The sequence below is a fragment of the Chlamydotis macqueenii genome, chromosome 35 (assembly GCF_036417535.1).
Source record: "Chlamydotis macqueenii isolate bChlMac1 chromosome 35, bChlMac1.mat, whole genome shotgun sequence".
NCBI lineage: Eukaryota > Metazoa > Chordata > Aves > Otidiformes > Otididae > Chlamydotis > Chlamydotis macqueenii.
In genome coordinates, this window is record NC_141590.1 from 68,039 (window position 1) to 93,454 (window position 25,416).

Genomic DNA, 25,416 nt, shown 5'->3' on the forward strand with positions numbered 1-25,416 from the left:
AAAGTAGGCCCAAAAAAACCAGAAGTAGACCTCAAAAACCCCAAGTAGGCCTGAAAAACCCGGAAGTAGGCAAAAAAAAAAACGGAAGTAGGCCCAAAAATACTGAAAGTAGGCCCAAAAAACCCAGTAGGCCCAAAAAACCCGGAAATAGGCCCGAAAATACCCGGAAGCGGCTCCAAACTCCGCCCACAAAGGTAGAAGTGAGGTTTAGGGGGCGGGGCGAGGCCTAGCAGGCCCGAGGCCTACCCGGGAGTCCTTGCAGTACATCTCGTACTGCTGGATCATCTGGCGCGAGGCCAGGCTGCCGTGGTAGACGATGGTGTTGAGCTGGGTCCAGGTGGTGAACTCCCGCTCCCAGTTGGTGATGGTGGAGAGGGGGGCGATGACCAGGAAGGGCCCGCGCACCCCCACGCCGTGGACCTCTTGGAGGAAGGCGATGGATTGGATGGTTTTGCCCAGGCCCATCTCGTCGGCCAGGATGCAGTTCTGCCTGCGGGGGTTGGCAAAATTTAAAAAAAAAAGTAATTTTTTTTTAAAAACATGGAATTTTTTTTTTAAATTACAGTTTTTTGAAAATATTAATTTAAAAAAACATTAAATTCTTTTTCAAAATGTTGAAAAGTCTAAAAGAAACTTAAAAGAAAATTAGAAAAAATTTCAAGAATTCAAACAAAATTTGATGTTTTTTAAAAAACGAGCCATAAAAATAAACAATGTTTAAAAATTAGGAGAAAATTTCAGAAATACAAATATCAAAAAATTAAAAAAAACCTTTAAAATGTTAGAAACACACTTCAGAAATAGAAAATACTAAAAAACAAAAGAGCATTACGACAATTCTAAAAATTAAATATTAAAGTGAAAAGTATTTTAATATTTAAAAAATTAAAATACAGAAATTAAACAAAACCCAAAGAGTTTAAAAGCTAGAAAAACTTTAGAAATTAAAAAAAATTAAAAGGTTTTTTAAAAAGTAGAAAGCCAAATCATTAAGAAAAACTTGAAAATTAAATATGAAAATGAAAAATACTTTAAAATAAAAAAATACTTCAAAAGAAAGCTTAAAAAACACAAAAATAAATTTAAAAACCACAGAAATGAAAAGTTTAAAAGCCAAAAAAACAAAAAAAAATTTGAAAACTGAAAAATATTAAAAGCATCCAAAGAGTTTTTTTTTTAAAAAAAAAGAAAAACTAAAGAGAAAACTTAAAAACCAATTAAAAATTTAGGAAGTTTATGCAAAACTTACTTAAAAATTTAGAAATTTCACACAATAATTGAAAAAATTGAAAATTAAAAAAAAAATTAAAAAAACAAGAATGCCGAAGAGATCTCAAAAATTTCAAAAAGAAACCTGTAAAATAAAAAGTAAACAAAATAAAATACATTGAAAATAAAATGAGACTTAAAAAATTAAAACCCAAAGATTTTAAAAGTTTAAAAAACACCAAAAAATAAAAAATTAAGTTAAAAAATTAAAAAATATGAAAAACAAAAGTACAAAAATACTGAAAATGTTAAAGATTTTTTTAAAAAATAGTTAAAAATCCAAAACATTTTAAAAATTAAATGAAAGCTTAGAGTTATTAAATATTTCAAAATATTTTAAATATTAATAAATTTTTAAAATCTTTGAAAATCTAAAAAAAAAAATCAAGCCACACGGAAAAAAATTTTTAAAACGAAAAAATGAAACGCTAAAATTAAAACAAATCTAAGAAATTTTTAAAATTTTGAACAATTCTCCCGAAAATTGAAAAAAAATGAAGAAAAATTGAAATTTTTTCTGCTTTAAATCCTCCCCGAGCGGCTGGTTGGCTGCCGGGCCGCCCGGCCCCGCCCCCTGGGCCCCGCCCCACCTGTTGTACCAGTTGAAGAGCAGCCAGTTGACGCCCTCCAGCTGGTACTCGCGCAGCCGGTTCCCGTTCTTGTACTCGCGCGACAGCTCCAGCTTCTTCCAGGAGCCGGCCTGCGGGCGCGCCTGCGGAAAACGCCGGGAGGTTTCCAACCGCCGGGCCCGGGGGGCGTGGCCGAGGTGGGGGGGGCGGGGCTTACCAAGCGTTTCAGCTCCGGGTGGCGCGATTGGATTCGTCGGAACTCGCCGATTTTCCCCTCGTCCACGTCCTCCTGCAGCTCCCAGGTGCTGTCCTCGTAGGGCAGGGAGCACCACTTCACCAGGAAGTAGATGACGGGCTGCGGGCGGGGCCGAAGGGGGCGGGGTCAGCACCGTGGGCGGGGCCGCGGCCTCGTTGCGGGTCGGCGGCGCCCCGCCTCACCTCGCCGTTGTCCTTATCGACGCCGTGCGACTCATCCAGGATGCGGTCCACCTCCACGTAGTCGGGGTTGAAGGGTTCTTCGTCCTGCGGGGGAGGGAGACGGCAGCTGATTGGCCGGCGGGAGGGCCCCTGGCCCCGCCCCCTCCCCCCGCGGCGGCCAATGGGGTACCTCGTGGAAGAAATGCCGCATCTGCGTCATCTTCGTCTTGAAGCGCTTGAGTTTTTGGTGGATCCTCTTGTCCTTCTCCAGTTGGTCGATGGTGGCCCACTCGCAGTGGAGGTAGGAGCTGCGGGGGGGGCAAGCGGCGCGCGTGATTGGCCGGGAAAAGCAAAGCCCCGCCCCCACAGGGCCGGAAATGCCGTTTTTTGTCCAAAAAAACTCAAAAAAAAAGGCAAAAAACAAAAAAAACACCCAAAAAACGGTCAAGCCGTTGGCCAACCGTTGGGTTGGAAGACGTCAACCCAAGGGTGGGCGGAGTTGACCCCGGGACCGCCCCCCTCGCCCAAGCCGCCGCCCCCGGCCACCTACTAGTTCTTGTATTTGACGAAAAACTCCTCGGATTCGGTCAGCTGGCCCGACGGGAGCTGCGGGAGAGAGACGGGGCGTGGGCAAAAGGGCGGGGCCTCTGCCCCGCCCTCGGGCGCCGCCCGCCGGGGGCGCTCACCTCTTTCTTCACCACCCGCATGGAGAGGACCTTGTCCACGATGGCCGCGTCCTCCTCGCTGGGGTTCTCCTGGGGAAGAAAATGAAAAAAAAAAAGTCTTTAAGAAGTCAAAAGAGGGAAAAAAATTTAAAAAATTTGAAGATTTTGCAAAAAATTCTAAAAAAAAATTAAAAAGGAAGAAATTTTTAAAATTTAAGAAGTTTGAAAAAATTTTAAAGACATTTAACACCGTTTAAAAAATCTAAAATATTAAAAAGAAATTTTAAAGCTACAAAAATTACAGGAATTTAAGGACTTCTAAAGATGTTTAGAGATATTTTAAAAAATTTAACAAGTTCTGGAAAAAAATTAAAGTTTTAAAAAGAAAAAAATGAAAAAAACTTTAAAAAAATTTAAAAATAAATTTAAAGAAAACTAAAAAAAACTTTAAACCATTTGAAAAACTTTAAAATATTAAAAAATTAGGAAGCTAGATTTTTAAAAAGCTAAAAAAAATTAAAATTTCAGATATTTAAAGAAATTTAAAGGCATTTTTGAAAATTTAAAGTGTTTAAAAGGAAAAATTAAAACATTAAAATTGGTAAATAATGAGCGTTTAATGAAATTTTAAGATGCGAAACGAAATTTGGAGAAACTAAAAACTCAAAATGTTTTAGGAATAAAAACTAAAAAAGGTTCTAAAAATAAATGTAAAAAACTAAAAAAATTAAAATTCTTCAAAATTAAAAAGGTAAAAGAATTTTGAAAGAATTTAAAAAGATTTAAAGGAATTTGAAGAAATGTAAGGAAATTTTAAAATGTAAGAAAATCTAAATAAAATTTTAAAAATGTAAACAACTTTTTAAAAAAGTAAAGAAATTTTTAAAAATTTTTAAAACTTCAAATAATTTAAAGGAACTTTTAAAAATGTAAGGAAATTTAAAGAATTGTAAGAAAACTGAAAGAAATCTAAAGAAAATTTTAAAAGTTAAGTAATTTTTAAAAAAAATATTTTTTAAAAATTAAAAGAACTGAATAATTTTAAGGAATTTTTAAAAATGGAAGGAAATTTAAATAAATGTAAGAAAATTTTAAAAAGCGTATTGAGGTTTAAATAAATGTAAGGAAATTTAAGGAAATCTAAAGAAAATTTTAAAAATTTAAGTTTTTTTTAAAATGTAAAGAAAATGTAAAAAATTTTAAAAAGAACTTCAAATAATTTGAAGTAATTTAAGGAAATTTAAAGAAATTTAAGGAAATTTAAGGAAATCTAAAGAAAATTCTAAAAATTTAAGGAGGTTTTTAAAAAACGTAAAGAAATTTTAAAAGATTTTAAAAAGAACTTGAAATAATTTAAAGTGACCGAAAGAAATGTAAGGAAATGTAAAGATATGTAAGGAAATTGAAAGAAATTTAAATAAATTTTTAAAAGTTAAGCAATTAAAAAAAATTTTTAAAAATTAAAAATTTAAAAAAATTTAAAAGAACTTTAAATAATTTTAAGGAATTTTTAAGAACGCGAGGAATTTTAAATAAATATGAAAATTTAAAGAAACGTACGGCAATGTAAAGAAATGTAAGAAAATTTGAAGAAATGTAAGGAAATTTAAAGAAATTGAAGGAAATTGAAGGAAATCTAAAAAAAATTTCAAAAATTTAAGTAATTTTTTAAAAATATAAAGAAATTTTTAAAAGTTTGTAAAAGAAGCTCAAATAATTGAAAAAAATGGAAGGAAATTGAACGAAATGGAAGGAAACTGAAAGAAATGGAAGGAAATTGAAAGAAATGGAAGGAAATTTAAGAAAATCTGAAGGAAATTTTTAAAATTTAAGCAATTTCTACAAAATTTTCAAGAAATTTTTAAAAAATTTCAGAAGAACGTTAAGAATTTGGAACCGGGCGGCGCTGCCGGGGCCCGCTCACCACGAAGAACTGCATGGAGGGCAGGGCCTCGCCCTCGGGCTCGGGGGCGGGCGGCTGGGGGAGGGGCGGGGGCTCGGGGCGGGCGGGGCCTGTGACGTCCAGCTCCTCCTCCTCCTCGTCGTCGGTGATCTTGATGTCCAGGTCCTCGGTGTACTTCTTGCGCTTCACCTGCCGGTTGGAGCGCCGCTTCTGGGGGGGCGGGAAAAAAAGGAGTGGGCGGGGCCCGGCGCGCCGGCCACGCCCCCCCCCCCACCTCCGGCGGGCGGGGCCTTACCTGGACGCCGGGCTCGTCTTCCTCCCGCGGCGCCGGCGCCGGCGCGGCCTCGGCGTCCGAGGTGTCGGAGGAGGCGTTGCGCTTGCGTTTCTTCCCCACCACCGGCGTGATGGTGCTGCGGGGAGGGGGAGGGGCGTCAGGGGGGCGGGGCTTGGGGAAAGGGGGCGGGGGCAACGAGGACAAAAGGTTGGGCGGCCACCAAGGCCAACCGTTGGGTGGCCACCAAGGTTGGAGGGCAACGAAGACCAAGGGTTGGGTGGCCACCAAGACCAACCATTGGGTGGCCACCAAGGTTGGACGACAACAAAGACCAACAGCTGGGCGGCCACCAAGACCAACGGTTGGGCAACCATCAAGGTTGGAGGACAACAAAGACCAAGGGTTGGGTGGCCACCAAAACCAAGGGCTGGGTGGCCACCAAGACGAAAGGCTGGCCAACCACCAAGGCCAAGGGTTGGGTGGCCACCAAGGTCGGAGAACAAAGACCAAGGCTTGGGTGGCCACCACTGCCAACGGTTGGCCAACCACCAAGACCAAGGCTTGGGTGGCCACCAAGACCAAGCGTTGGGTGGCCACCAAGACCAAGGCCTGGGTGGCCACCAAGACCAAGGCCTGCGTGGCCACCAAGGCCAAGGGTTGGCCAACCACCACGGCCAAGGGTTGGCCGACCACCAAGACCAAAGGTTGGGTGGCCACCAAGGCTGGATGACGACAAAGACCAAGGGTTGGGTGGCCACCACGGCCAACGGTTGCCCGACCACCAAGACCAAGAGTTGGGTGGCCACCAAGGTCGGAGAACAAAGACCAAGGGTTGGGTGGCCACCACGGCCAACGGTTGCCCGACCACCAAGACCAAGTCTTGCATGGCCACCAAGACCAAGCATTAGATGGCCACCAAGACCAAGGGTTGGCCGACCACCAAGGCCAAGGGTTGGGTGACCACCATCGCCAACGCTTGGGTGGCCACCAAGGTTGGAGAACAACAAAGACCAAGGGTTGGGTGGCCACCATGGCCAACGGATGGCCGACCACCAAGACCAAGGCTTGGGTGGCCACCAAGACCAAGCGTTGGGTGGCCACCAAGCCCCCTGACCTCGACCCGCTTCTCCCCCCACCCAAAGCCCCCTCACCTGGCTTTGCCCCGCCCCTTGCTCTTCCCGCCGCCGCCGCCCGGTCCCTTCCCCTTCCGCGTCCTCTCCTCCTTGGCCCCGCCCCTCTCGGCGCCGCCGCCGGCTCCGCTTTTCCGGCGCCGTTTGCGATCTCCTTCCTCCTCCGGGCGGACGCTGGGCAGCTCGTCCTCGTTGAGGACGCGGGGGATGTTCTGCTCGCCGCGGGCGCGGGCGCGGGCGATGGCCTCGGCCACGATGCGGTTGGCCTTCTCCTGTTTTTTTTGGTGGTCCAGTTTGCGGCTCTCTTCCGACCCCGCCCGGGCGACGGGATTGGCCGGTAAGGAGGTCACCTCGGCGCCGGTCAGGACCTTCACCACCGAAAGGCCCGGGGAGGCGGCCTGGGAGGAGCCGGCCTGCGCGGTCAAGGAGAAGATGGAGGTGGGAACGAGGTTGGGTCAACCGAGGTGAAGAGTTGGGTCAACCAAGGTCAAGAGTTGGGCCAACCAAGGCCAAGGGTTGGGTCAACCAAGGCCCAACCAAGGCCAAGAGTTGGGTCAACCAAGGCCAAGAGTTGGGTCAACCAAGGCCAAGAGTTGGCCCAACCAAGACCCAACCAAGGCCAAGAGTTGGGTCAACCAAGGTCAATTGTTGGCCCAACCAAGACCCAACCAAGGCCAAGAGTTGGCCCAACCAAGACCCAACGAAGGCCAAGAGTTGGGCCCACCAAGACCAGGAGTTGGGCCAACCAAGACCCAACCAAGGCCAAGAGTTGGGTCAACCCAGGCCCAACAAAGGCCAAGATTTGGCCCAACCAAGGCCAAGAGTTGGGTCAACCAAGGTCAAGATTTGGCCCAACCAAGGCCAAGAGTTGGCCCAACCAAGACCCAACCAAGGCCAAGAGTTGGGCCCACCAAGACCAAGAGTTGGGCCAACCAAGGCCGAGACTTGGACCAAGCGAGGTCAAGGGTTGGGCCAACCAAGACCCAACCAAGACCAAGAGTTGACCCAACCAAGGCCAAGACTTGGGTCAACCAAGACCCAACCAAGGCCAAGAGTTGGGCCAACCAAGGCCCAACCAAGACCAAGAGTTGACCCAACCAAGGCCAAGAGTTGGGTCAACCAAGACCCAACCAAGGCCAAGAGTTGGGCCAACCAAGGCCCAACCAAGACCAAGAGTTGACCCAACCAAGGCCAAGAGTTGACCCAACCAAGACCCAACCAAGACCAAGAGTTGACCCAACCAAGACCCAACCAAGACCAAGAGTTGACCCAACCAAGACCCAACCAAGGCCAAGAGTTGGGCCAACCAAGGCCAAGAGTTGACCCCACCAAGACCCCCCCCCGGCCCCGCCCCGCCCCCACGCACCTGAGGCTGCAGCACCACCTTCAAGGGCACCGTCAACCTCTGGCCGGCCCCGCCCACCACCTGCGGCACCGAGGAGACGGCCACGGGCGCGGCCTGCCCGCCGGCGCCCGCTTGGAGGAGCTGGATCTTCTGCGGGGCACCCGATTGGCCGGCTGGGGGTTGCTGGACCTGCAGTTGGATGGTGACCACCTTGGCCGGTTGGTGACCCGCCGGTCCCTTGGGTTGACCCAAGGAGGTCAACTGGTTGCCCTGGAGGACGATCTTGCCCGGCAAACTGCCCAGGACAACGTGACGTTGGCCGGGCGGGGCCGCCCCGCCCGGCGGCTGTTGGAGGACCAGGGTGATGCGTTTGGATTCGCCCTACGGGAGAAGAGCGGGGGAGGAACCGCCCAAAAAAAAGGTCAGAGGTCAAAGGCTTGAAGACCCCAAAACCAAAGATCTCAACCCAACCTCCAAGACCTCAACCCAACCTTGAAGACCTCAACCCAACCTTGAAGACCTCAAAGCCAACATCTCAACCCCGGGAGATGATCTTCATCTTGGAGACCCCAACCTTGAAGACCCCAACCCAACCTTGAAGACCCCAACCCAATCCTGAAGACCCCAACCTTGAAGACCCAAGCCAACGAGATGCCCCCAACCTTGAAGACCCCAACCCCATTGATGACTCCAACCATGAAGACCCCAACCTTGAAGACGCAAGCCAACGAGATGCCCCCAACCTCGAAGACCCCGACCCAACCTTGAAGACCCCAACCTTGAAGACCCCAATCCAACAAGATGACCCCAACCCAACCTTGAAGACCCAACCCAACACTGAAGGCCCCAACCCGACCTTGAAGACCCCAACCCAATGAGATGCCCCCAACCTTGAAGACCCCAATCCAACCTTGAAGAGCCTGACCCAACCAGATGACCCCAACCCAACCTTGACGGCCCCAACTCAACCAGATGACCCCAAACCAACCTTGAGGACCCCAACCCAACAAGATGCCCCCAATCTTGATGACCCCAACCCAACCTTGAAGCCCCCAACCCAACCCTGAAGACCCCAACCCAACGAGATGACCCCAACCCAACCTTGAAGACCCCAACCCTGAAGACCCCAACCCAACCTTGAAGACGTCAACCCAACCTTGAAGACGTCAACCCAACCTTGAAGCCCCCAACCCAACCTTGAAGATCCCAACCCAACCCTGAAGACCCCAACCCAACGAGATGTCCCCAACCTTGAAGACCCCAATCCAACCTTGAAGACCCCAACCCGACCTTGAAGACCCCAACCCAACGAGATGACCCCAACCTTGAAGACCCCAACCCAACCTTGAAGGCCCCAACCCAACCCTGAAGACCCCAACCCAACAAGATGACCCCAACCCAACCCTGAAGACCCCAACCCAACCCTGAAGACCCCAACCCAACGAGATGACCCCAACCTTGAAGACCCCAACCCAACCTTGAAGACCCATCCCAACGAGATGACCCCAACCCAACCCTGAAGACCCCAACCCAACCTGGAAGACCCGACCCAACCTGGAAGACCCCAACCCAACGAGATGTCCCCAACCTTGAAGACCCCAACCCAACCTTGAAGACCCAACCCAACGAGATGACCCCAACCTTGAAGACCCCAACCTTGAAGACCCCAACCCAACCTTGAAGACCCAACCCAACCTGAAAGACCCCAACCCAACCTTGAAGCCCCCAACCCAACAAGATGCCCCCACCCGTGAGGCCCCGCCCCCCCGAAGCCCCGCCCCCCTCACCTGCGCCGGCGCCGAGGTCAGGGTGACGGCCGGTTTCAGCGGGGCCCCGCCCCCTCCCGCCTTGACGGGCTGCAGCACCAATTGCTTGACGGGTCTTCCGGGTTGGACCAATCGGTGAACGGCGGCGGCCGGTTGGGCGGCCCCGCCCACTTTGCCGGCCAATACGGCGGCGGCGGCGTTGCCGGCCACGATGGAGACGCCGGCGGGGCGGAGCTGGGCCGAGCCGCTCAGCACCTTGGCCAGCGTCACTTTGCCGCCGTTGGGGGCGGGGCCTCCCGGGGGCGGGGCCGCGGATTGGGCGGCGGGCGGGGCCGCGGGGGGCGGGGCTTTGAGGATGACGATTTTAGGGGGGGCGGCGGGCGGGGCCGAGGGGGCGGCAGCCACGCCCATAAAAGGGTTGCCCTGGCTGAGGACCTCGGGGTCGGGCGGGGCTTGAGGGGGCGGAGCCTCCGGGGGGTTGGGAGGGGGGAGGGGCTCGGGGGGCGGGGCGGAGGGGGCGGGGCCGGCGGGGGGCGGGGCCAAGGCCCCCGCCAAGCCCAAGGCCTCTTCGATTGGGTCGCTGGGAGGGGGCGGGGCGAAGGCGTCGTCCGGCAGCGGGTCCAGGCCGAAGAGGTTGGGGTCGTCGAACAGGTCCATGATGGGGTCGGCCATCTTGGAAAGGGGCGGGGCCAAGGAGGGAAGCCCCTCCCGCTTCCTGCGCGGCGGGGGCGGGGCCTCGGCTCAGGCGGCGGGGGCGGGGCCGGAGCGCTGGGCTGTGGGGGGGGAGGGAAAAGGGGGCGGAGCCTGGTGAGGCACGGAATTGGCCCCGCCCCCCACCGGCCCCACCCCCCCCCACAGGCCCCGCCCCCCCCAGAGGCCCCGCCCCCTCCCGTGCACAGACCCCAAAAGGCCCAGTTTCCCCCCAGAACCAGTGGGGGGGACTGGGAGCCCCAGTATGGGGGGAACTGGGGCAACTGGGATGCCCCGTATGGGGGGAACTGGGACTCCCAGTAAGGGGGGGGAACTGGGGCAACTGGGACTCCCAGTAACGGAGGGAACTAGGACTCCCAGTAACGGGGGGGAACTGGGACTCCCAGTAAGGGGGGGGGGCACTGGGACTCCCAGTAAGGGGGGGGGGCACTGGGGCAAGTGGGACTCCCAGTATGAGGGGAACTGGGGTAACTGGGACTCCCAGTATGGGGGGAACTCGGGCAACTGGGACTCCCAGTATAGGGGGAACTGCGACTCCCAGTTAGGGGGGAACTGGGGCAACTGGGACTCCCAGTATAAGGGCAACTGGGACTCCCAGTATGGGGGGAACTGGGGCAAGTGGGACTCCCAGTATGGGGGGAACTGGGGCAACTGGGACTCCCAATAAGGGGGGAACTGCGACTCCCAGTTAGGGGGGAACTGGGGCAACTGGGACTCCCAGTATAAGGGGAACTGGGGCAACTGGGACTCCCCGTATGAGGGGAACTGGGATGTCCACTATGGGGGGGACTGGGACTCCCAGTATGAGGGGAACTGGGGGACACTGGGATGCCCAGTATGGGGGGAACTGGGACTCCCAGTTAGGGGGGAACTTGGATCCCAGTATGAGGGGAACTGGGGGACACTGCGATGCCCAGTTAGAGGGGAACTGGGACCTCCACTTAGAGGGAACTGGGGGGAACTGGGACTCCTAGTTAGGGGGGAACTGGGGGGAAATGGGGCACTGAGGCTCCCAGTATGAGGGAAACTGGGTGTACTGAGACAGCAGTTGGGGGAAACTGGGACTCCCAGTTAGGGGGAAACTGGGGGACACTGGGGTGCCCAGTTAAAGAGCAACTGGGACTCCCAGTTAGACGGAACTGGGACTCCCAGCGTGAGGGAAAGTGGAGGGTACTGAGACACCAGTTAGGGGGGAACTGGGACTCCCAGTATGGGGGCGATGGAGGGGACTAGGGTACCCAGTTGGAGGGCAACTGGGGAGAACTGGGATCCCAGTACAGGGGGCAAGTGGGGCACCCAGTAAGAGGGGAACTGGGAGCCCCAGTAAGATGGGAACTGGGGGGAACTGGGACTCCCAGTTAGGGGAGAACTGGGGGGAACTGGGACTCCAACTAGCAGGGGACCTGGGACCCCCAGTTAGAGGCAAACTCGGGCAACTGGGACCCCAGTATGGAGGGAACTGGGGGATACTGCGACCCCCAGTTAGAGGAGAACTGGAGGGAAGTGGGATCCCCAGTAACAGGAGAATGGGAGCAACTGGGACCCCCAGTAAGAGGGCAACTGGGGGGACTGGGATCCCAGTAGGGGGGAACGGCGACTCCCAGTAGCATGGGAACTGGGACTCCCAGTTAGAGGGGAACTTGGGGAACTGGGACCCCAGTAAGGGGGCAACTGGGGCACCCAGTAAGAGGGGAATAGGGATACCGGGATGCCCAGTAAAGGGGGAATGGGGGGGACTGGGACCCCCAGTTAGAGTGGAACTGGGAGCACTGGGACCCCCAGTAAATGGGAATGGGGGGGACTGGAGCGCCCAGTTAGTGGGGAACTGGGGTACCCAGTAAGGGGGGAACGGGAGGAACTGGGACCCCAGTATGGGGGGAACTGGGACCCCCTGTTAGAGGGGAACTGGAACTCCCAGTAAGGGGGCAATGGCGGGGACTGGGGTGCCCAGTTGGAGCGAAACTGGGGGCAACTGGGAGCCCCAGTAAGAGGGGAACTGGGACTCCCAGTTAGAGCAGAACTGGGGCAACTGGGATTGCGGTTAGAGGGGAACTGGGACTCCCAGTATAAGGGAAACTGGAGGGAACTGAGACACCAGTTAGGCGGGAACTGGGACTCCCAGTTAGAGGAGAACTGGGGGAACCAGTAAGATGGGAATGCAGGGGACTGGGATCCCCAGTAACAGGGGAACGGGAGGAACTGGGATCCCAGTAAGAAGGGAATGGGGATACTGGGGTGCCCAGTCAGAGGGGGACTGGGGGGAACTGGGATCCCAGTATGGGAGGTAAGTGGGACACGTAGTGAGACAGGAACTGGGGGGGACTGGGATCCCAGTAACAGGGGAATGGGGGGAACTGGGACTCCAGTTAGAAGAAAACTGGGACACCCAGTATGAGGGGAATGGGGATACTGGGGTTCCCAATAACAGCGGAACTGGGGGAACTGGGAGCCGTGGTAAGAGGGGAACCAGGGTCACTGGGGTGCCCAGTTAGAGGGGAACCGGGGGAACTGGGACCCCCAGTAACAGAGGAACCGGGGTAGCTGGGAGCCCCAGTAAGAGGGGAACTGGGAGCCCCACTAAGAGAGGAACTGGGGGAACTGGGACCCCAGTTCGAGCAGAATGGGGAGGACTGGGGTGCCAAACTAAAGGGGAACTGGGGAGAACTGGGATCCCCAGTAAGACAGGAACTGGGACTCCCAGATAGAGCGGAACTGGGGGGCACTGCGTGCCCAGTTAGAGAGGAACTGGGGGCACTGGGACACCCAGTAACAGAAGAACTGGGAGCCCCAGTAACAGAGGAACTGTGGGAGCTGGGAGGCCCAGTAAGAGGGGAACTGGGGTAACTGGGACCCCTGGTTACGGGGAACCTGGGACCTCCAGTAAGAGGGGAATGACGGGGCCTGGGGTGCCCACTTAGAGGGTAACTGGGGGAACTGGGAGCCCCAGTAAGAGGGAAATGGGGGAACCGGGGTGCCCAGCAAGAGGGAAACTGGGACTCCCAGTGAGAGGGGAACTGGGAGGACTGGGACCCCCAGTTAAGGGGGAACTGGGATCCCCACTCATGGGGGAACTGGGGGCACTGGACTGCCCAGTTAAGGGGAAACTGGAGGACAATGGGACCCCCAGTAAGAGGGGAACTGGGGAATTGGGAGCCCCACTCATGGGGGCACTGGGGTGCCCAGTTAGGGGGGAACTGGAACACCCAGTTAGGGGGGAATGGGGGGCACTGGGGAGCCCAGTAAGAGGGGAACTGGGGGAACTTGGGTGGCCACTTAGAGGGGAACTGGGAGCCCCAGTAAGAGGGAAACTGGGGAACTGGGACCCCTGGTTATGGAGGAACTGGGAGCCCCACTAAAAGGGGTATGGGAGGAACTGGGGTGCCCAGTAAGAGGGAACTGGGGGCACTGGGGTGCCCAGTTAGAGGGGAACTGGGACCCCCGGTTAGAGGGAAACTGGGAGCACGGGGGTGCCCAGTAAGAGGGGAACTGGGGGCACTGGGGTGCCCAGTTAGAGGGGAACTGGGACCCCGGTTAGAGGGAAACTGGGGGCACGGGGGTGCCCAGTAAGAGGGGAACCGGGGGCACTGCGGTGCCCAGTAAGAGGGGAACTGGGAGCATTGGGGTGCCCAGTTAGAGGGGAACTGGGAGCCCCAGTTAAAGGGGAACTGGGGGCACGGGGGTGCCCAGTAAGAGGGGAACCGGGGGCACTGGGGTGCCCAGTAAGAGGGGAACTGGGGGCACTGGGGTGCCCAGTTAGAGGGGAACTGGGGGCCCCAGTTAAAGGGGAACTGGGGGCACGGGGGTGCCCAGTAAGAGGGGAACCGGGGGCACTGGGGTGCCCAGTAAGAGGGGAACTGGGAGCATTGGGGTGCCCAGTTAGAGGGGAACTGGGACCCCGGTTAGAAGGAAACTGGGGGCACTGGGGTGGCCACTTAGAGGGGAACCGGGGGCACTGGGGTGCCCAGTAAGAGGGGAACTGGGAGCATTGGGGTGCCCAGTTAGAGGGGAACTGGGAGCCCCAGTTAAAGGGGAACTGGGGGCACGGGGGTGCCCAGTAAGAGGGGAACTGGGGGCACTGGGGTGCCCAGTTAGAGGGGAACTGGGGGCATTGGGGTGCCCAGTTATAGGGGAACTGGGAGCCCCAGTTAAAGGGGAACTGGGGGCACGGGGGTGCCCAGTAAGAGGGGAACTGGGAGCATTGGGGTGCCCAGTTAGAGGGGAACCAGGAGCCCCAGTTAAAGGGGAACCGGGAGCACTGGGAGCCCCAGTTAGAAGCGAACTGGGAGCACCGGGAGCCCCAGTTAAAGAGGAACTGGGGGAACTGGGACCCCCAGTAAGAGGGGAACGGGGGGATCTGCGGTGCCCAGTTAAAGGCCAACTGGGAGCCCCAGTGAGAGGGGAACTGGGGAACTGGGACTCCCCGCCCCTCCCTCCCCTCCCCAGTGGGCGCGGCCAAACCATTCCCGCCCGGAGGGGTGGGGGGGGCACCCCCCTCCCCCTACCCCCCCCCCCAAAAAAAAAACCCTCTCGGGCCTTACCTGCGGGGGCCGCCGCCGGGGGGGGAGGGGCGGGGAGGGCGTTCCGGCTCCTTTGTGCCCTCCCCCCCCCACCCACGCGTGTTTTTTTTTTTTCAAAAAGCCTCAAACCCGCCCCCCTTCCCCCCCCCCCCCCCCCCCCGCGGCGGCCAGAACCAAAGCGGCGGCGGCGGCGGCGAGCGCGGCGCAACGCAACCGGCTGCCCCCTCCCCTTGCGAGGCCCCCGCCCCCCCGTCGCCCCGCCCCTCTCCCCTCCCGTAAGCCGCACGCTATTGGCGGGCGACGGGGAGAAGTGGGCGGGGATTGGCTAGCGGGGTAGGTTGAGGCGTCGCCGCCCCCTACCCGGAAGCGGTGGTCCCGCCCGGCTACGGCGGGGAGGAGGGTGACCGCGGCGCTGCCTGAGTCCGCGCCCGGAGTCAGGCAGCGCGGCGGGCAGCCCTGCGCCGCCGCCATCTTGTGGCGCGGAACGGGGGGGGTCCTTAACCCTCTCGCCGCCATCAGCCCCGCGCTGAGCGCGTTTTTCCTTAAGAAAAAAAAAAAAATCCCGCTTTTTTTACCCTAAAAAACACCCTAAATCCTTTTATTTAACCCTAAAATATGCACTGGGGTAGGCCTGCCCGCTTTATCCGCGTTCGCGTGGCAAAAAACGCCCGGGTGAGCCCCAAAATCGCCTTGATGCCCCCAAAAAATCATCCGGAAAAGCACAAAATTGCTCAAAACGGCACCACATTCTCTCAAATTCGGTTTTTTAAGGTTTTTTTTTTTTTTTAAAACAGGAAAAGGAAGAAAATGGACGATTTGCTGCCGCTGAGGGAAGCAGGGTTGAAAACGCGGGCAAACCCTCAAAAAACCTTAAACCCTCAAAATCATGCCAAAATTTCCCCCAATTGCTCTCTTTTTTTGGTCAATAAAAGCCATAAAAATGCAAACCTAGTCGTTTTTCAGGAAATTAGGGCGAAGATTGTGAGCAAACACCCTCAAAAGACGGGTTTTAACCCCTCAAAATGGCACAGAAATGCCCCAAATTGTCTTTTTCTTAATAAAATGCAAAAAAAATAACGATCAAGCATTTTTTAACTGATTAAAACAAAGATTGTGTCTAAACTTCCTCAAAATATCAGCTTTAAGCCCACAAAATAGCTCAATATTGGACCCAAATGCCTCAAAATTTACTTTTTCTGCTAATAAAACCCAGAAGAAATGCTGATTAATAATTTTTGGGTAAATGAGGATTAAAAATGGCCGCAAAATCCCTAAAAAAATGGCTTTTAAACTGCCAAAATACCTGAAAATTGCACCTAAATGTGCTTTTTTGTTTGTTAATAAAAAGCAGGGAAATCAGTAATTTGTCGTCTTTGAGGAAATCAGGATTAAGATTGTGCTCAAATCGCTGCAAAATATCATTTTAAAACCCCAAAATACCAAGGAATTGCACCCCAATCCCACTAAATTGGCTTTTTTGTTAATACGGAGTAGGGAAAAAAATAATAATTAATCATTTTTGAGGGATTTGGGGTCAAGATCCCGGCCGAGGCCTCTCAAAATTCAGATTTTAACTAAAAAATGAGCTTAAAACTGCACTCAAATCCCCCCAAACGGTGATTTTTGTTAACGAGAGAACGAAAAGCTTGTAATTAACCGTGCCGGAGGAAACTGGGTTCAAAATTTGGCCAAAATCCCTGAAAAAAAGATGATTTTAAAACCAAGAAATAAGTGCGAAATAGCACAAAAATCCCCACCAAATGTATTCTTTTTGCTTAATAAAAGAGAGAAAAAATTGTAATTAAGCAACACGTGAGGAAATGGGAGTGAAAATTGTGCCAAAACCCCCAAAATAATCAATTTTAAACCCCAAAATACCCCAAAACTACACCCAAATCCCCCAAATTGACTTTTTTTTTGTTAATATAAGGCTGAAAAATCCGTAATCGAACAACAAATTTGGGTCAAAATGGCGGCCAAACCCTCCCAAATGATCGTTTTTCCCCAAAATGTGGGGTTTTTTGTTAAAGAAAGCTGCAAAAATACGGTAATTAACCCCGCCGAGGAAATTTGGGTGAACATTGTGGGCAAAGCCCCTCAAATAATCAGTTTTTAACCCAAAAATGAACGCAAAACTAGGCCCAAATCCCCCCAAGTTGGCTTAATTTTTTTAACGGAAAGTGGAAAAATTCGTAATCGACCATTTTGGAGGAAATTTGGGTCAAGATTGCGGCCAAATTGTCTTGAATAATCGCTTTTAAACCCCCAAAGTAGCTCAAAACAGCACCCGATTTGCCCCAAATCGCTTTTTTTTGTTAATAAAAGCTGCAAAAACGTCGTAATTACCGATTTCTGAGGAAATTTGGGTCAAGATTGAGGCCAAACTAACCAAAAATATCACTTTTCATCCTAAAACCAACTCAAAACTGTGCCCAAATTCCCCAAAAAATGACTTTTTTTTTCACTTTGGAAGGCGCAAAAAACCAATAATTATCCAATTTTGAGGAAATTTGGGACAAAATGGTTCCCAAATGGGTAAAAAAGATGCGTTTTCAACCCCCAAATCGCCCAAAATTTAATTTTTTGGTTCACAAAAGGTGGGGAAATTCAGAATTAAAGGAAATTGGGGGCAAAATTGGGGCCAAAACCCCAAAATAAGCAGATTTAACGCCCCAAAATTACTCAAAATGACCAAATTTTCTCCAAATTAACTTTTTTTTTTAAATAAAAAGCAAAAAAAAAAAAAAAAAAACCCCGAATTCTGAAGAAGTCGGGGTCGAAATGAAGGCCAACTGCCCCAAAAATCCAATTTTTAACCCCGAAACCGCACCTGACAACCCCACAGCGGAGCCACCCGTCTCCAAATTGACCTTTTTCCTGCAGAATTGACCCAAAACCCAACCCCAGCGCTAAAAATCTTTCCCCCCAGAGCCCCCCGCTCGTCGAGGGGATGAGTTCGACCCCAAAATCCACTCAAATCTCCCCCAAATTTTGGGTAATTAATTAAAAATCTCAAATTTGCTTTTCCTGTTAAAATTATTATGCATTTTTTCAAGGAAAATGTTAAAAAATTCAAATTTTTTCTGCTTTTTTTTTTTAAAAGGAAAACGAGAGCGCGACACCACCGCACGTTTTTACGTTCCTCTTCCAAAAATCCTTATAAAAATTGGGGCAAAACCCCCTTTTTGAGCCTTTTTAACCTCAAAAAATATAAATTATCAACAAAAAAAACCCCAAAATATCTTTTTTTGGCCTGAAAACGCCTTTTTTGCCACTTTTTTGTCCCCTTTTGCCTAAAAACTGTAAAATTTGGGGGTGAAATCCCCCAAACTGCGGAATTTTGGTGGGCGTGGCTCAGCTGAGTAACCCAACGCTGTGGCCACGCCCAACGCGGCCTGTTGAGCGTTGGCCAACGTCTTAGGTTGACGCCAAGCTCTTGGCCAACGCCTCGGTCAACACGTTGGCCAATGCCAACGTCTTGGCCAACGCGTTGGTCAACACCGAGGCCAACGTCTTGGTGAAGACTTTGGCGTTGGTCGACGTGTTGGCCAAGAGCTTGGCGTTGGCCAACGTCTTGGCCAACATCAAGGCCAACGTCAACGTCTTGGCCAACGTCTTGGCCAACGCCAACGTCTTGGAAGAGCGCCCCGCCCTCCCCTCCCACCCCCTCAAGCCCCGCCCACCTCACCTCTCGTTGCCGATGACCTCGCCGGAGCGCTGGGGGGCGCCTTCCAATCGGGAGCTCTCCTTCCTGGGGGGGCGGGGAGGGGAGCGATTAGGTGGGCGTGGCCCCAAAACCCTCCCGTTTTGCCCCGTTTTGGGGGACCCCTCTCCACGTATCCCCCCCCCCAGCCCCCCCACGTCCCCTATAGGTGCCCCTATAGGTGCCCGTACCCCCTTTAGGCCCCCCTATCGCCCCATAAGGCCCTATAGCCCCCCCTATAGCCCCCCATAGCCCCCATAGGTGCCCCTATATCCCCCTATAGCCCCCCATAAACCCCTATAGCCCCCCATAAACCCCTATAGGTGCCCCTATAGCCCCCTATAGCCCCCCATAAACCCCTATAGCCCCCCATAAAGCCCTATAGGCACCCCTATAGCCCCCCATAAGACCCTATAGGCACCCCTATAACCCCCCATAAAGCCCTATAGCCCCCCATAAAGCCCTATAGCCCCCCATAAAGCCCTATAGGCACCGCTATAGCCCCCTATAGCCCCCCATAAACCCCTATAGGCACCCCTATAGCCCCCCATAAACCCCTATAGGTGCCCCTATAGCCCCCTATAGCCCCCCATAAACCCCTATAGCCCCCCTATAACCCCTATAGGCACCCCTATAGCCCCCCATAAGACCCTATAGCCCCCCATAAGACCCTATAGGCACCCCTATAACCCCCCATAAAGCCCTATAGCCCCCCATAAAGCCCTATAGCCCCCCATAAAGCCCTATAGGCACCGCTATAGCCCCCTATAGCCCCCCATAAACCCCTATAGGCACCCCTATAGCCCCCCATAAAGCCCTATAGGTGCTCCTATAGCCCCCCATAAACCCCTATAGGCACCCCTATAGCCCCCATAAAGCTCCATAGGCACCCCTATAGCCCCCCATATCACTGTATAGGGTCCCATCAGCCCCTATAGACCCCCATAGACCCCTATATGCCCTTAGAGACCCCCATAGCCCCCCATCAGCCCCCATAGACCCCTATAGCCCTCCCCATCGGCCCCTATAGACCTCTATAGCCCCCCCTATAGCCCCCCATAGCCCCCTATAGACCCCAAACCCCCCCATCGCCCCCTATATCCCCCCATCGCCCCCTATAGCCCCCCCCATCGCCCCCTATATCCCCCTATAGACCCCCATAGCCCCCTATATGCCCTTATAGACCCCCATAGCCCCCCATCAGCCCCTATAGCCCCCCCCATCAGCCCCTATAGACCCCATAGACCCCCCTATAGCCCCCCCATATCCCCCCATAGACCCCCCTATAGGCCCCAAACCCCCCCCATCGCCCCCTATATCCCCCATCGGCCCCTATATCCCCCCATAGCCCCCTATAGCCCCCCCATCGGCCCCCATAGCCCCCCCATCGGCCCCCCTATATCCCCCCATAGCCCCCCCATGAGCCCCCTATAGCCTCCCCATCGGCCCCTATAGACCCCATAGCCCCCCCATCGGCCCCTATATCCCCCCATAGCTCCCTATAGACCCCCCCATCGCCCCTATATCCCCCCATAGCCCCCCTATCAGCCCCTATAGACCCCTACATGCCCCCATAGCCCCCCATAGACCCCCCTATATCCCCCCATAGGCCCCCATAGCCCCCTATAGCCCCCCCATTGGCCCCCATAGCCCCCCCATCGGCCCCCATAGCCCCCTATAGACCCCCATCGCCCCCCATAGCCCCCCTATATCCGCCCATAGCCCCCCCATGAGCCCCCTATAGCCTCCCCATCGGCCCCTATAGACCCCATAGCCCCCCCATCGGCCCCTATAGGCCCCTATATCCCCCCATAGCTCCCTATAGACCCCCCCATCGCCCCCTATATCCCCCCATAGCCCCCCTATATCCCCCCATAGCCCCCCTATCAGCCCCTATAGACCCCTACATGCCCCCATAGCCCCCCATAGACCCCCCTATATCCCCCCATAGGCCCCCATAGCCCCCCCATAGCCCCCTATATCCCCCTATAGCCCCCCCATATCCCCCCCTAGCCCCCTATAGACCCCATAGCCCCCCCCTCAGCCCCTATATCCCCCCATCGCCCCCCCCATCGCCCCCTATAGCCCCCCCATATCCCCCCATTGGCCCCCAAAGCCCCCCCCTCAGCCCCTATATCCCCCCATAGCCCCCCCCATCGGCCCCTATAGACCCCCCCCACAGCCCCTATATCCCCCCATCGCCCCCTATAGCCCCCCATCGCCCCCCCATATCCCCCCACAGCCCCCCCTCAGCCCCTATATCCCCCCATAGCCCCCTATAGCCCCCCATCGCCCCCCCATAGCCCCCCCTCAGCCCCTATATCCCCCCATAGCCCCCCCATAGCCCCCTATAGCCCCCCCCTCAGCCCCTATATCCCCCCCTAGCCCCCCCCTCAGCCCCTATATCCCCCCATCGCCCCCTATAGCCCCCCATCGCCCCCCCATAGCCCCCCCCTCAGCCCCTATATCCCCCCATAGCCCCCCCATAGCCCCCTATAGCCCCCCCCTCAGCCCCTATATCCCCCCCTAGCCCCCCCCTCAGCCCCTATATCCCCCCATAGCCCCCCCCATCGGCCCCTACAGACCCCCCCCCCAACATCCCCCCCCCCCCCCGCCCGCCCCGTCGCGGCGATGACGTACCGGACGCGTCCCGCGCGCGCGGCATGACGCGGTAACCCGCCCCCCTCCTCCTCCTCCCCCCCCCCCCTTTCTCTTCCCGCGCCCTCCACGCGCCGCTCTGCCCCCGCCGCCTCTACTCCTCCCGCTTCCGGTTTACCCGGCCGCTCCCGCGTCACTTCCGGCGGCGCTCTGCTTCCCGCCGCGCACCGCGTCTCGGTGGTTCCGCCTCCCCCCCCACCCTACGCCGCTCTGGCCCGGTCCTCCAACGCCTCTCCGCTCTCCCCCCCCCCCCGCCCCCGTCCCCCCCCGCCCCCCAATTTCCCCGTGTGAGGGGGGGTCCCGCACAGAGCCCTCCCCCCCCGCACTTCCCCACCCACGCGCTCCCCTTCGTCCCGCGTGGGGCGGGTCCGCCGCCCTCTCTATGGTTGGCTGACCGGAAGCGGCGCCCGTACGGAAGGCGGGACTTCCGGTTCCGGGAGTTGGAGGGGGGGGGGGGGCGCGGCCCTCTCGCTCAGGCGGCGGAGCCATGGAGGTGAGGGGCGGCGGGGGGGGAGCGGGAAACGGGGGCCCGCGGGGGGGTTTGGGTCGCGGGTGGGCACCCACGGGGGGTTTTGGGTCACGGGGGTGGAGTTTGGGTCATGGGGGGGCACCCACGGGGGGTTTTGGTCACGGGGGTGGAGTTTGGGTCACGGGGGGGCACCCACGGGGGGTTTTGGGTCACGGGGGTGGAGTTTGGGTCACGGGGGGGCACCCACGGGGGGTTTTGGGTCACGGGGGTGGAGTTTGGGTCACGGGGGGCCACCCACGGGGGGTTTTGGGTCACGGGGGTGGAGTTTGGGTCACGGGGGGGCCACCCACGGAGGTTTTTTGGTCACGAGTGGGCACCGATGGGGAAATTTGGGCGTCGGGGGGGCACCCACGGGGGTTTCTGGGTCACGGGGGGGGGGTGTGGGTCACGGGGGGGGCACCCACGGGGGTCTCTGGGTCACGGGGGGGGGCTGTGGGTCACGGGGGGGCACCCATGGGGGTTTTGGGTCACGAGTGGGCACCGACGGGGGAATTTGGGTGTCGGGGGGGGCACCCACGGGGGTCTCTGGGTCACGGGGGGGAGCCCACGGGGGTCTCTGGGTCACGGGGCGGGGGCGTGGGTCACGGGGGGGCACCCACGGGGGGATTTGGGACACGGGGGGGCCACCACGACGGTCCCTCACTCAAATTTCCCCCCCCCCCCCCAAGTTCCCAGGTGGGAGCGACAACTACCTGGCCATCACGGGGGCGGCGCACCCCTTCCTCACTGGAGCCGAGGTACGGACACGCGTGGGTGGGTGGGCGGGGCGTGGGGGGGGGCACGCCCCCAAATTTGGGGGGCCGCACCCACTCGGGGCACGGGGGGAGGGATGAACATTGGCGAAAATTCCGCGAAAATGGCCCAAAACACAGTTCTGGGGGAAGAAAAATAAAAATTAAAGGGTTTTTTGAGGGGAAAAGCCCCAAAAAATGGGAATTTTGGGGATGAATCGGGGTGGAAAAGCGCAAGATGGCCCAAAATAGCTGAAAATCGCGGCAAAATTGAGCAAAATTAGTCAAAATCGCAGCGGAATCACCCAAAATAGGAGATTTTGTCAAAAAAGTAAGGAAATTGGTTGAAATAGCAGAAAAGTTGTCCAAAATAGTGCAGAATTGCACCGAAATTGCCAAAAATAGTTCAGAATGGGGTGAGAAAGTATGGAAATTGTGCAAATGGCACCAAAATTCCACCGAAATGCCTCAAAGTGGGGCCAAAATCACCCAAGATCCTTCAAAATGGCGCCAAAACCCCACAAAATGGTGCCAAAATCACCGAAAATGCGTCAAAATGGTGCCAAAAAAACCACAAAATGGTGCAAAAATCACCAAAAATCCCTCAAAATGGCACCAAAAACCCACAAAATGGCACAAAATTCACTGAAAATTCGTCAAAATGGTGCCAAAAACCCACAAAATGGCACCAGAATCACAGGAATTTCCTCAAAATGGCACCAGAAACCCAGAAAATTGCACCAAATTCACTGAAAATGGCTCCAAAAACCCACAAAATGGCACCAAATTCACTGAAAATCCCTCAAAATGGCGCCAAAAAGCCACAAAATGGCGCCAAAATCACAGAAAATTTCTCAAAATGGTTCCAAAAACCCGCAAAATGGCAACAAAATCACAGGAATTTCCTCAAAATGGCACCAGAAACCCACAAAACGGCGCCAAATTCACTGAAAATTTCTTAAAATGGCGCCAAAAACCCACAAAATGGCGCCAAAACCCCACAAAATGGTGCCAAAATTACCGAAAATGCCACAAAATGGCGCCAAAAACCCACAAAATGGCACCAAATTCACTGAAAATTCCTCAAAATGGTGCAAGAAACCCACAAAATGGTGCAAAAATCACAGAAAATTTCTCAAAATGGTTCCCAAAACCTGCAAAATGGCACCAAAATCACAGGAATTTCCTCAAAATGGCACCAGAAACCCAGAAAATTGCACCAAATTCACTGAAAAATTCTCAAAATGGCTCCAAAAACCCACAAAATGGCACCAAATTCACTGAAAATTTCTCAAAATGGCGCCAAAAAGCCACAAAATGGCACCAAAAACCCACAAAATGGCGCCAAAATCCCTCAAAATGGCACCAAAAAACCATAAAATGGCGCCAAATTCACTGAAAATTCCTCAAAATGGCGCCAAAAACCCACAAAATGGCACCAAAATCTCAGAAAATTCCTCAAAGTGGCAGAAAAATCCTTCAAAGTCACACCAAATCCCTCAAAATTCTGCAAAAAAATCATCAAAGCGGCCCCAAAATCACCCAAAATGGCCCCAAAATCCCGCAAAAGAGGTCAAAATGGAAGCAACCGCTTTTCAAAAAATTTCAAAATAGCACAAAAATCCAGAATTTGTCAAAATAGCGGCAAAATTGTTTAAAAGTAGGTACAAATGGCACCAAAACTGTTCAAAATGGCACCAAAATGCCTCAAAATTTTCTTGTTTTCCTCAAATTGATGTCAAATTTCTTGAAAAATTGAGATTTTAGGGCTAAAAATGGTTCAGAGTGGGCCCAAAACTTCCCAAAATTGAATTTTTAGTTGCTGAAAAGAGAAAAATTGACGTTTTAGTCACTGAAAATGAAGATTGGCACGGAATTTTTTTCTAATATTTTTTGAAAATTTAGATTTTTGGGTGCAAAACCGCAGAAAATTGGTTGCTAAAAAGAGGAAAGTTGAACTTTTATTCACTGAAAATGCAAAGATGTCAAAATTTTTTCTTAATTCTTCTGAAAATTGAGGTTTTTAAGGTTAAAAATGACTCAAAGTGGCCCCAAAATCTCCCCAAATTTGTTTTTTTCTGGCTCGAAAGAGAAAAATTGAATATTTATGCACTGAAAATGGCAATTTCTATCAGATTTTTTCCTGATTGTTTCAAAATTAAGATTTTTAAGGATGAAAATGAGTCAAAGCGGCCCCAAAACGTCCCAAAATTGAGGGGTTTGTTCCCAAAAAAGAGAAAAATTGGATTTTTAGCCGCTGAAAATTGAAATTATCGCCAAATATTTTCAAAATTTCTGGAAAAATTGTGATTTTTTTAAGGTTAAAAATGAGTCAAAGTGGCCCAAAATCTCCCCAAATTTGGTTTGTTGTTGCTAAAAAGAGAAAAATTGAATTTTTATCTGCTGAAAATTGAAATTATGGCCAAATATTTTCAAAATTTCTTAAAAATTGAGATTTTTAAAGGTTAAAATTGATTCAAAATGGCCCCAAAATCTCCCTAAATTTGGTTACTTGTTGCTAAAAAGAGAAAAGTTGAATTTTTATCAGCAGAAAATTGAAATTATCGCTAAGTGTTTTCGAAATTTGTTGAAAAATTGTGATTTTAAGGCTGAAAATGTTTTAAAGTAGTTGGAAACATCAGAAAAAATTATTTTTTGGGGATAAAACTGGGAATATTGGGTATTTAAGTGCTGAGTGTGGAAATTGAGTCAGGAAAAAATTTTAAAAAATTTAAAAATTTTAAAAAAATTTAAATTTTAAGCGTAAAAGCGGCTAAAAATGGCCACCAGGCCCCCGAAAGCGCGGTTTTTCGGGGTGAAAAAAGCGGGGTTTTGGGTTTTCGCCCCCGCAGACCTTCCACACCCCCAGCCTGGGGGACGAGGAGTTCGAGATCCCCCCCATCGCGCTGGACGCCGACCCCTCGCTGGCCGTGGCCGACGTGGTGGGGCACTTCGAGGATTTGGGGGAGGCGGGGGGCGCGGCCGAGCCCCCCTTCCCGCCCCCCCCCTACGGCGTGCAGGGCCTGGAGATGCCGGTGGGGATGGGCCACGGCCTGATGGAGCAGGGCGGGGGGCTGCTGGCCGGGGGGCTGGCCATGGTAAGGGGGGGGCGCCCCCAAAATTTGGGGGGAAACGCGGGATTTGGGGGGGAAAAAATTTGGGGAAAAATTGGGATTTGGGGGGAAATTGGGGGGTTTTGGGTGGGGAATGGGTGGAAATGGGGGGTTTA

At 52.9% G+C, this 25,416-nt stretch overlaps 2 protein-coding genes across 2 annotated transcripts in view; one reads left to right on the plus strand and one right to left on the minus strand.

Moving 5' to 3' along the window:
* Positions 1 to 20,997, minus strand: part of CHD8 (chromodomain helicase DNA binding protein 8) — a 41,463-nt gene extending 20,466 nt beyond the window's left edge. The window contains 14 exon segments of the mRNA XM_086769332.1: positions 247 to 490; positions 1,860 to 1,981; positions 2,056 to 2,193; positions 2,277 to 2,360; positions 2,446 to 2,563; positions 2,806 to 2,861; positions 2,942 to 3,010; positions 4,845 to 5,033; positions 5,119 to 5,233; positions 6,249 to 6,640; positions 7,594 to 7,953; positions 9,360 to 10,111; positions 18,255 to 18,317; positions 20,910 to 20,997. Coding sequence (XP_086625458.1) covers positions 247 to 490; positions 1,860 to 1,981; positions 2,056 to 2,193; positions 2,277 to 2,360; positions 2,446 to 2,563; positions 2,806 to 2,861; positions 2,942 to 3,010; positions 4,845 to 5,033; positions 5,119 to 5,233; positions 6,249 to 6,640; positions 7,594 to 7,953; positions 9,360 to 10,010 — 2,538 coding nt within the window. The 5' untranslated portion in view covers positions 10,011 to 10,111; positions 18,255 to 18,317; positions 20,910 to 20,997.
* A 303-nt stretch (positions 20,998 to 21,300) lies between these two features.
* TOX4 (TOX high mobility group box family member 4) overlaps positions 21,301 to 25,416 on the plus strand; it is an 11,750-nt gene continuing 7,634 nt past the window's right edge. The window contains 3 exon segments of the mRNA XM_086769334.1: positions 21,301 to 21,420; positions 22,125 to 22,193; positions 25,040 to 25,285. Of these exon segments, the coding sequence (XP_086625460.1) occupies positions 21,415 to 21,420; positions 22,125 to 22,193; positions 25,040 to 25,285 (321 nt within the window). The 5' untranslated portion in view covers positions 21,301 to 21,414.